This window comes from Caretta caretta, chromosome 1 (assembly GCF_965140235.1).
Source record: "Caretta caretta isolate rCarCar2 chromosome 1, rCarCar1.hap1, whole genome shotgun sequence".
Classification (NCBI taxonomy): Eukaryota; Metazoa; Chordata; order Testudines; family Cheloniidae; genus Caretta; species Caretta caretta.
This window is the reverse complement of record NC_134206.1, coordinates 339,351,226-339,362,262: the sequence shown is the minus strand read 5'-3', so window position 1 is coordinate 339,362,262 and position 11,037 is coordinate 339,351,226. Positions and strand designations below refer to the sequence as shown.

The following is an 11,037-nucleotide window of genomic DNA, read 5'->3' as shown; positions in this document are numbered from 1 at the left end:
ACTGGTAAAAATAAGCTTAGGGGGTTTTTCATGCAGGTCCCCACATCTGTACCCTAGAGTTCAGAGTGGGGAAGGAACCTTGACACATAACAAGAGGGGTCCTGCAGGGATCGGTTCTGGGTCCGGTTCTATTCAATATCTTCATCAATGATTTAGATAATGGTATAGAGAGTACACTTATAAAGTTTGCGTACAATACCAAGCTGGGAGGGGTTGTAAGTGCTTTGGAGGATAGCATTAAAATTCAAGATGAGCTGGACAAACTGGAGAAATGGTCTGAAGTAAAGAGGATGAAATTCAATAAGGACAAATACAAAGTATTCCACTTAGGAAGGAACAATCAGTTGCACATATACAAAATGGGAAATGACTGCCTAGGAAGGAGTACTGTGGAAAGGAATCTGGGGGTCATAGTGGACCATCAGCTAAATATGAGTCAACAGTGTAACACTGTTGTAAAAAAAGTGAACATCATTCTGGGATATATTAGCAGGAGTGTTGTAAGCAAGACATGAGAAGTCATTCTTTCGCTCTAGTGCGCGCTGATTAGGCCTCAGCTGGAGTATTGTCTCCAGTTCTGGGCACCGCATTTCAGGAAAGATGTGGACAAATTGGAGAAAGTCCAGAGAAGAGCAACAAAAATGATTAAAGGTCTAGAAAACACGACCTACGAATGAAGATTGAAAAAATTGGGTTTGTTTAGTCTGGAGAAGAGAAGACTGAGCGGGGACATGACAACAGTTTTCAAGTACATAAAAGGTTGTTACAAGGAGGAGGGAGAAAAAATGTTCTTTTTAACCTCTGAGGATAGGACAAGAAGCAATGGGCTTAAATTGCAGCAAGGGAGGTTTAGGCTGGACATTAGGAAAAACTTCCTAACTGTCAGGGTGGTTAGGCACTGGAATAAATTGCCTAGGGAGATGGTGGAATCTCCATCATTGGAGATTTTTAAGAGCAGGTTTGACAAACACCTGTCAGGGATGGTCTAGATAATACTTAGTCCTGCCATGAGTGCAGGGGACTGGACTAGATGACCTCTTGAGGTCCTTCGAGTTCTATGATTCTATACTTCTAGTCTTTCAACTGATATACTCATTAGTTCATACACATGATTAGGGAGGAGACAACATCTTTTCGAGCACAAAATTCTATTCAATGACGAAAAAGAACATGCAACTGTAGCTGTTGTGACTGGGAGTAGCAAGGGATGAATTCCTACTTCTTTCATGCTAGGAAACATAGCACCAAGATTGGGCTGAACCATTAGTGATGATAAAGAAGTTGAAGTCAAATCTTCATTCATTTGTCATATGACTCTCCACTCATTGTTCAAATTCTCTATTCTGTCCTGATCACATGGCAGCCCCTTTGCTGGTAGTGCCTCACTCCACTCAACTGTCAGTGTTTTATAAGACAGGCCTCTATAAAAGCTACATAGAGTTGAGTAGAATCCAGAAGTCACTGTTGTACATTTGTAAGAATCAAGTCTGTGTACTTTTTCAGCTGGCTTAACAAACACTTCTTGTCTTCTTCACTTAAGGATTCAATATTAGTGCCTTCATTAGTCAACTTCTGAAATACAATCTTTGCTTCTTCCAGTACATTTTCAATGGACATCTCTCTGATTGATCCAAGTGTAGCGTCTATTGCTGAAGTAAGATCTACTACTGTTGCAGCAGATGCCTGGATGGCATTGTTTTATGACCCAAAAGGTTTCTTGCCAGAGATTGTGTTAGTTTGTCTAAGTGTGAATGCATGTTATTGTGCCAGGGTGTGTGTGTTAGTGTATCTTCATGTGTGTGTGCCAGGGTGTGTGTCAGTGTGTCTGAATGTGAGTGCATGTGATTATGCATCAGTATGTCTGAGGATGAGTGTGTGTGCGTGTTCCAGGGGGTGCCTTAGTGTGTCGGAGTATAAGTATGTGTGAGTGTGCAGGGGGTTAGTTAGTGTATCTGATGGTGAGTGTGCATGGATGTGGTTGATTGTGACAAGGGTGGGATAGTGTTCAAGAGTGTGACAGCAGAGGTGACTGCCAGATCCTCCAGCACAAGTCAAAGATATGCTAAAGTGACAGTGGCAAATTAGAAGCCTCCTGGATTCAGCTGAAGGATGTGAATCTCAAACACCTCATTAATATCCCAATATTTTTTTACACAGCAGTTGAAAAAGTGAAGAACTGTCTCATCACATTCAAAAAATTTTCATACCTGGCTGATGAATGCACGGATGCAAATGGGTGTCAAGTTTAAGTCATTGTATATGTTATCATGTCATGTCAGTGATAGGCCAGTATATGCATTTCTAGATGTTCAAGTTATAGGAGATACATTGGATGCATCTGTGACAACTCACATCTTAGAAAAGTTAAATGCTTGTAAATTGGACCCCAAACAGATGGCTGCTTGTGCATTTGATGGAGCTACAAACTTCTCTGGAAGACATGGTGGAGTACTCAGAAAAGTGTAACCCTAATCTCTCCTATACACACTGCAGAGGCCATCTTAACTTCAGTGCCCGGAAAGATAATGGAGCAAATAATTAATCAATCAATTTGCAAACACCTAGAAGATAATAAGTAGATAAGTAACAGTAGCACGGATTTGTCAAGAACAAATCATGTCAAACCAATCTAATGGCTTTCTTTGACAGGGTAACAAGGCTTGTGGATGGGGGGAAGCAGTAGATGTGGTATATCTTAACTTTAGTGAGGCTTTTGATACTGTCCCACATGATCTTTTTTCACACAAACTAGGAAAATGCAACCTAGATGGAGCTACTATAAGGTGGGTGCGTAACTGGTTGGAAAACTGTTCCTAGAGAGTAGTTATCAGAGGTTCATAGTCAAGCTGGAAGGGGATATCGAGTGGGGTTCCACAGGGATCAGTCCTGGTTCTGGGTTCTGTTCAGTACCTTCATCAATGAGTTAGCTAATGGCAGAGAGAGAACACTTATGAAGTTTGCAGACAATACCAAGCTGGAAAGGGTTGCGGGTGCTTTGGAGGATAGGATTAAAATTCAAAATGATCTGGACAAACTGGAGAAATGGTCTGAAATAAAGAGGGTGAAATTCAATAAAGATAATGCAAAATACTGTGCTAAGGAAGGAATAATCAGTTGCATGCATACAAAATGGGAATGACTGCCTAGGAAGGAGTATGGCGGAAAGGGATATAGGGATCATAGTGGATCACAAGCTAAATATGAGTCAACAGTGTAACACTGTTGTAAAAAAAGTAAACATAATTCTGGGATGTATTAGCGGGAGTGTTGTAAGCACAGGAAGTAATTCTTCTACTCTACTCTGTGCTGATTAGGCCTCAACTAGAATATTGTGTCCAGTTCTGGGCACCACATTTCAGGAAAGATGTGGACATATTGGAAAAAGTCCAGAGGACAGCAACCAAAATAGTTGAAGGCCAAAAAAACATGAGCTATGAGGAAAGATTGAAATAATTGGGTTTGTTTAGTCTGGAGAAAAGATGACTAAGGAGTAGGGTGACCAAATGTCCCGATTTTATAGGGACAGTCTTGATTTTTGGGTCTCTTTCTTATATAGGCTCCTATTGCCCCTCACCCCCTGTCCCGATTTTTCACATTTGCTGTCTGGTCACCCCACTAAGGAGGGATATGATAACAGTTTTCAAGTACCTAAAAAGTTGTTACAAGGAGGAGGCAGCAAAATTATTCTCCTTATTCTCTGAGGATAGAAGAAGAAGCAATGGGCTTAAATTGCAGCAAGGGGGGTTTAGGTTGGCCATCAGAAAAAACTTCCTGTCAGGGTAGTTAAGCACTGCAGTAAATTGCCTAGCAGGTTGTGGAATCTCTGTCATCAAAGATTTTTAAGAGCAGGTTAGACAAACACCTGTCAGGGATGGTCTAGGTCAGCGGTTCTCAAATTTTAGGAACCCGAGAACCCCCGTTTTGATTTAAAAAAATGTCACGGCCCCTCAAGCCCCAACCACTCAGCCCCAGGCCCCACTCCCAATTCCTCCCCCAAGGCCCCGCCCCCACCTCACCTCTTCCCACCCCTGCTCCAGAGTGCACCCTGTCCCCGCTCCTACCCCTCCTGCATGCCAGGGAAGCGGGAGGGAGGGGGAGGAGTTGATCAGTGGGGCCCGGGGATCCCCTAGAGTATCCTCACGGACCCCAGTTTGAGAAACGCTGGTCTAGATAATACTTAGTCCCGCTATGAGCGCAGGAGCCCGGACTGGAAGACCTATGAAGGTCCCCTCCAGTTCTAGGATTCTGTGGTTCTACGATCTCCTCAATCAGCATTAGGACGAGCCGCAGAACCTTCACAAGACATTTTAAAAAGCCATAAATTGAACGTCTTCATTATACTCTTTTTTTCCACGAGAGTCAAAAAGAATAGAAAAAATGGGAAAAACAGATGCTCGGGGATCCTTGCCTGTTGCCTTGCCATGACTGCAACCGTGACTACTGGTTTTGAAAAGTAGCTACCCTGACGGGGTGGCTCTAAGTCGTGAGGCTGGTGGACTACTTTTGCTACTACACTGAATTGGCGCACGCACGCACGGCCTGACGCACGCCTGGCACACGCACTCACACCCAGGCACACACATCCACCGGCTCACACAATCACTGCTCCGACCAAGCACAGGGCCCACGCTCCCCCCTCCCCCGCTTGGTGGGGCTCGGCAGGGGGCGCTGCAGGCCCTCGGCCCCAGGCGCTCTCTCCCTTGGCCCCACTTCCGCCTAGCGCCCAGCGTGCCCGGAACTGACGTCAGCCGTGTTGCGGCGGCGCTTCCGGCGGCGGCGCTGGAGTGGGGGCCCGGCTGCGGAGCTCGGCGCGGGACATGGACATTCTCAAGGCGGAGATCAGCAGGAAGCGGCAGCTGCTGGAGGAGAAGGAGCTAGTGGGGGTGCGGGCCGGCGCCGGCAGCGCGGAGGGGGCCCGGGATCGGGGCCGGGGCCGGGGATCGTTGGCAGGTGGAGGGGTTGGGTCGCGGTGGGGGCCCGGGAGTGTGCGATGGACCCTGGTTCTTGCGGGACCGTGGGGGTGGATTTAGTTCCTTTAGCCGTTGCCAGGTCAGGGCGCAGGGCCAGCTCCTGCCAGTGACCCGCCCCTCGTCTCTTCCTCTAGCGATACCCCGACAGACCTTCCCATGATAGAGACACACGAGATCCCTTGTTCCCATCATATTTATCCCCCCTCCCCACCCCCCGCTCGATGCACCTTGGACTGCAGGAAAATCCGTGTCCTCTTCAGTGAGGGGCACAAAACCTCGCCCCCCCCCCCCATCCTCAAGCTGTCTGATATATTCTGCATCCGGGCAGGGGGAGCAGTGAAGTGGCAACACTTGCAGTTGACCCAAAATGATTTCCCAACACACTGTATGACCCGGTGCTGACAATGTTACCGGGGGGATCTGGCAGCCGTGTAAAGTTTGGGGTTGCTTCCCAAGAAATGGAGACGAAGAGAATCGCTCCAGGTTCTTTTCTCTTTGCCTCCCCAGGCTTTTGCGTTTACATTAGGGAGTTAAACCCACTTCCGTGTTCATCAGTATATGGGTGACTAGAAAACAACAAAGCTCTGTGGGTTTTTTTTTTTTTTTACAGTAGCTGATGTAACAAACCTGGAAAAGAAGCTAAAGTTTGCTGCTCAGTTTATTGCAAATGGTCTCGAGGGAAGTTGTTTTGGTGAACTCTGCATGAAGCTATAAACTAAAGTCTCTGAGGAGTGATCATGTAGACCTGAGACTGGCAAAAATCCTCCTTAAAGTCAGTGTGGAGTCTGGCCAGAGTGAGGACAGCAAGATCAGGAACTTTTAATCAAACTTGTTCTGTCTCACATACCCACGCAAATGCGTGGTTACATCACTTCCACCCTGATCTGGGAATTTTATTTAGCTGTTGCATGAACCACAACACCCCAACTTTGCAGGCCATCTGATTTATTTAGTTCTTTAGATGATAAGCTTTTATGCTGAAAAATCCAGACTTTCATGTTGTTGTTGTTAGAAGAGCTGAGATTATATAGTAGCTGAGGATACTTTATTTTAAGTATTGAGATAAGTACACCATAATATCAGTTGCCATCACGGATAGGACATAGCTTACTTCAGAGGATTTACTGCCTTTTTGTAGGCAGGGAGAGAGACTTTTGAGCTGGGTTCTATGCAGTGGGTATTCCAGGCATCCTAGAAAGCACTTGTACAATCACGGTTGCAAGCTGAGCTGTATTTGGACATGTCTACATGGTCCTGTCAAAAAACAGTGTTTCTTTGTGGATGCACTAAACTGTTTTTAGGAAGAAATACAACAGCTAGCTATTACAGACAAATGATATCCCTGAACAATGTCCTTGTTTAACGTAGATACGCTCACTGTCTCAAATGGTTTCAGAAACTTTTAAAAAGTTAGGCCTTCTCCTCAGTAGTGACCCAGCTACACTAGTTGAAACTGATTAAAATGGTTTCTTACACATTCAGTTTTGTAGTATAGCTATGGCCTCATCATGTACAGTAAAGTGTGTGTGTGGGGGCGGGGGGGAGAGAAGTTATATAAACCAGTTTCAAGTCCTGATAATATAAAAGCAATAATAGATAGATCAGCTTGTTCAAACCACTGGGTGTTTTGGAGAGATTGTAGTATCCATTGAACTTACCAGCCAACCAGATGGTATGATTCTTATTAATATTACTCTGATGTAGTCACTGGCATGAAAGGAAAGTAAATTGGGAGTGCCTTTGAGAATATTTTCCCCTCTGTAAGGAAATCTAGTTGGACTGGTCAAATCTTTGAGGCATTAGTGAACGGAGATTGAAATCAAGTTGTATAAAACTGTAAAACATTGTTTTCCTCCTCTCTAGGGAAACAGAAAATATTTCAAGCGCAGTGAACTAGCCAAGAAAGAAGAGGCAGCGTACTTTGAAAGATGTGGCTACAAGGTACTGTAATTACTCCTTCAGTGGTTCGTGTGCTCACTTTGTCTATATTTAATATCAACGTTCCAAATATTGTTGATGATAATTGTTGTTCTTTGTTCAATTTGTCAATGTTATACATTAGCCTGTAAATGAGAAGCCACCTGGAGAGGTATGAGTTTCCTAAAACATTTTTAATGCAGGAAAAAAATGCATGATATATAGCTATTTAAGTTTGTGTTATGGTTTGGCTTTTTTTCTTGTGGAAAGCATGAAATGGCTTGGGATCAAAGCTTGCCTTTTTCTTTTTAAATTGTGTTTTAGGCATGAACGCTGAATCTGGTATAGCCACCTTCCGTTTTAAAAAAAAAAAAAAAAGGCCAGCTTGTAAACTAAGAACAAGTTTAAGGTCTTCCTGTTGAAATATCCCAGAGAGATCAGCAGAGATAACATTGAGTGGGTGCTTTGGAAAAACGCAGCCAACTTGTTTCGTATGCGAATCATATATTCTTCTTGGCCCAAACGATCCAGTGCTTGAAAGAGTTCAACACAGCACTTACTTTCTTTCAGGCAAAAATACTAGAAAGCAATCTTAAACTTAGGGTGCATTTTGAAACAAATGAGTGATCTGGAAGGCTTTGTTTATTTCCTCTTTAACGGCATCGGTTTAGCTAGTTTGCTGGAATTGACAGCATGGTGGTTTATTTCAGGTGTGTGTGTATGAATAGATAGGGAGGTGCTCACTTCACTCTAAAGTTGGATGCTTTAATATACTCTTGTTTAATGTTTGCTAGTCAGAAATAAAAAGCCTTGTTTTTAGTAGAGCTTTACCCAGTTGGTCAGTCAGTCCAACACCCTGCTCAGATATAATGTTTGGCCTTAATAGATATAGACATACAGTTGTGACCACTATATGTGCATCAGAAACGGTTCTGAGAATCTAGTTACTGTACAGCTCGGAAGAGAGTTACGCTTTGTATTAGTTGTTTGAAGAACCATAAGTAAAAATTGTGCTAGGGCTAGTGGTTCATAGACTCACAGAATATCAGGGTTGGAAGGGACCTCAGGAGGTCATCTAGTCCAACCCCCTGCTCAAAGCAGGACCAATCCCCAATTAAATCATCCCAGACAGGGCTTTGTCAAGCCTGACCTTAAAAACTTCTAAGGAAGGAGATTCCACCACCTCCCTAGGCGACGCATTCCAGTGTTTCACCACCCTCCTAGTGAAAAAGTTTTTCCTAATATCCAACCTAAACCTCCCCCACTGCAACTTGAGACCATTACTCCTTGTCCTGTCCTCTTCTACCACTGAGAATAGTCTAGAACCATCCTCTCTGGAACCACCTCTCAGGTAGTTGAAAGCAGCTATCAAATCCCCCCTCATTCTTCTCTTCTGCAGACTAACAATCCCAGTTCCCTCAGCCTCTCCTCATAAGTCATGTGTTCCAGACCCCTAACCATTTTTGTTGCCCTTCGCTGGACTCTCTCCAATTTATCCACATCCTTCTTGTAGTGTGGGGCCCAAAACTGGACACAGTACTCCAGATGAGGCCTCACCAATGTCGAACAGAGGGGAACGATCACGTCGCTCGATCTGCTGGCTATGCCCCTACTTATACATCCCAAAATGCCATTGGCCTTCTTGGCAACAAGGACACACTGCTGACTCATCCAGCTTCTCGTCCACTGTCACCCCAGGTCCTTTTCCGCAGAACTGCTGCCTAGCCATTCGGTCCCTAGTCTGTAGCGGTGCATTGGGATCTTCCGTCCTAAGTGCAGGACCCTGCACTTATCCTTGTTGAACCTCATCAGATTTCTTTTGGCCCAATCCTCCAATTTGTCTAGGTCCCTCTGTATCCTATCCCTGCCCTCCAGCGTATCTACCACTCCTGCTAGTTTAGTATCATCCACAAATTTGCTGAGAGTGCAATCCACACCATCCTCCAGATCATTTATGAAGATATATGAACAAAACCGGCCCCAGGACCGACCCCTGGGGCACTCCACTTGACACCAGCTGCCAACTAGACATGGAGCCATTGATTGGTTGTAGCATAATTTCAGTCCCTCGGGATAAGAAGGCCCCATGTATGTGAAAGGGGGGGGGGGGGGGGGCTTGCAGATTTTTAGGTAACCTGTAAAGGTTTTATTAACTCCTTAAACTGCAGGTGTTTCCAGCACGCATGTGTCATTTGAATCCAGTCCTGCATGTTTCAGATTTGTTGTTTAAATGCAGGATGTGGCTGATAGGAGACACAAACAAAAGTTAAGTTACCCAGGACTGGAGTTGGAATATCTATTTAGCTACAGGAATCTTCTTGAATTAAAACGTGATCTATAGAGAGGTTTTAAATGAGCTTTCTGGTTAACTTAGTGCTTTTCTAGAGCCTCCCAGATTTCTGCATTTGAACTTTTAAAATTTATTACTAAGGGGTAGAAAGCAGACTGATTCTTTTTTTAAGCGGGTGCTTTGCTTTGCTTATACTGCATTAGTAACATGTAAGCATTTGATTCACTTATAAAGAGAAAGCACTAAAGCAAAAATAATTGCAGCAAAGTTATTGCTTGTAACTTTGAGTCCAGCTGACCGAATGGCTTAAATCTTCCCTCATGTGCTGCTAACTGTTTGTTATAAACAAAAAATAAATGATTGTAGAGAGTGTAGAAATTTTTCTGACATTGAGGTGTATTTCTCTTTATGTGCTTCAACTAGTTTCTATTTCCCCCCCTTGCAGTGATGAGTTTTATTTTCAGTAAGTATACTGTCCCCCATCTGCCTTTTAGATGCTAACCATTGGCTTGATTCTCCATTGCTTGCTGACCCAAAACTCCCATTGATATCAGTGGGTATTTTGGGTGAATCAGTAATGCAAGATTGGTCCCTGGATTTGCTAGTGTAGCACTAAATACAGATTTGTGCCCTGGTCGTGTAGGTCCAAATAGGTAGACCCTTATGGTCCTTCTAATTTCTCATTGCAGGGGTCTTGGCCAGCAACAATATAAAAGCTTCATTTCTAGTCTGTCTAGGACATCCATCAAATAATTGTTTTAGAGAAAACTAGAAACTGGAACTGGCTTAACATACAGTCAAGATGCAGAGATGCCAACAAAATGTAATATACTGTCGAATGAAATGGAAAATAAAAGTACCTTTTTAAAACCTAAGAAAGCATCTAGAAAGTTTCTACACTGCTCACCCGCATCCTCTGATTTTTTTCCCTTTGTTCCAGAAAATTACCAGCATCAATCTGCCCATCTGATTTTCATTTATTTTCAGCAGCTTCACAGGTGTAACTTATGGGCTTTTAAAGGACTCTGCATTGACATGAGTGCTGTCTGTCTTTAAATATCTTTAATCATAAAAGTTTACAGCACTATGAAAACACCAAGTCTTACAAATAAGAGGTGGTTCCACTTAATTCAAGAACCTCCTTTTCTGATGGAGGGGAACTGCCGATACAATGCTACAGCTATGACGAAGGCATGGCGTGTTTTTATGTTTTTGCAATGAACTATGTTCATTTGACAGGTTCTTCTGAAAGAAGCGTTTCCAAAAAACAAGAAGTCATTTTGCTGTTTGTATTCAAAATCCACTGTGTCTTTGTATTGCCTTAAAGAGGTCTCCTTCCCCATCCCTTAGAAGTGCACTTAGGGAAACACTGATATTTGTCATAAGCTTAACCATGCTTCCATAGAAATGTATACTGACCTAGGATTCTATCTGTATCATTTTACTAGTGTTGTGGGTATGCCTAGAAGCCTGATCACAATCAGGATCCATTGTGCTATACAATTGCATAGTAAGAAGCAGCCCCTGTTCCAGAGAGTTTACAGTCTAACTATGTATACCTTTGACACTATAGGTTTACTTCCCTGGATTTGTTATAATAGATATTATTTTTATTATTATTATGTAGGTACAGCAGGAGGAGGAGGAGGAGAAACCAATGACTTCATCAAATCCAGGGTTGGAGCTAGAACTGGCAGAAGAGAAGTTACCCATGACACTTTCCAGACAAGAGGTAAAATCAAATATCACAAACTAACCGGAGACTACAGCAAATGGATCTAAATTTCCCCATTAGGGCTACATTTCCTAATGATCTGTAGCGCTCTATTTCAGGTTGTATCTGTCCTGCTACAGAATAAT

At 43.5% G+C, this 11,037-nt stretch overlaps 1 protein-coding gene across 4 annotated transcripts in view; it reads left to right on the top strand.

The window, feature by feature from the left end:
• The first annotated feature begins 4,731 nt into the window (after positions 1-4,731).
• The window catches only part of PRPF18 (pre-mRNA processing factor 18), a 32,483-nt gene continuing 26,177 nt past the window's right edge, over positions 4,732-11,037 (top strand). For 2 of the 4 annotated variants that reach the window (XM_048836561.2, XM_048836559.2), the window contains exons 1-4: positions 4,732-4,883; positions 6,834-6,911; positions 7,033-7,059; positions 10,805-10,909. In XM_048836561.2, coding sequence (XP_048692518.1) covers positions 4,818-4,883; positions 6,834-6,911; positions 7,033-7,059; positions 10,805-10,909 — 276 coding nt within the window. In that variant the 5' untranslated portion in view covers positions 4,732-4,817. The remainder of the gene's footprint in view (positions 4,884-6,833; positions 6,912-7,032; positions 7,060-10,804; positions 10,910-11,037) is intronic. The other 2 variants (XM_048836560.2, XM_048836562.2) reach the window with 2 other exon arrangements.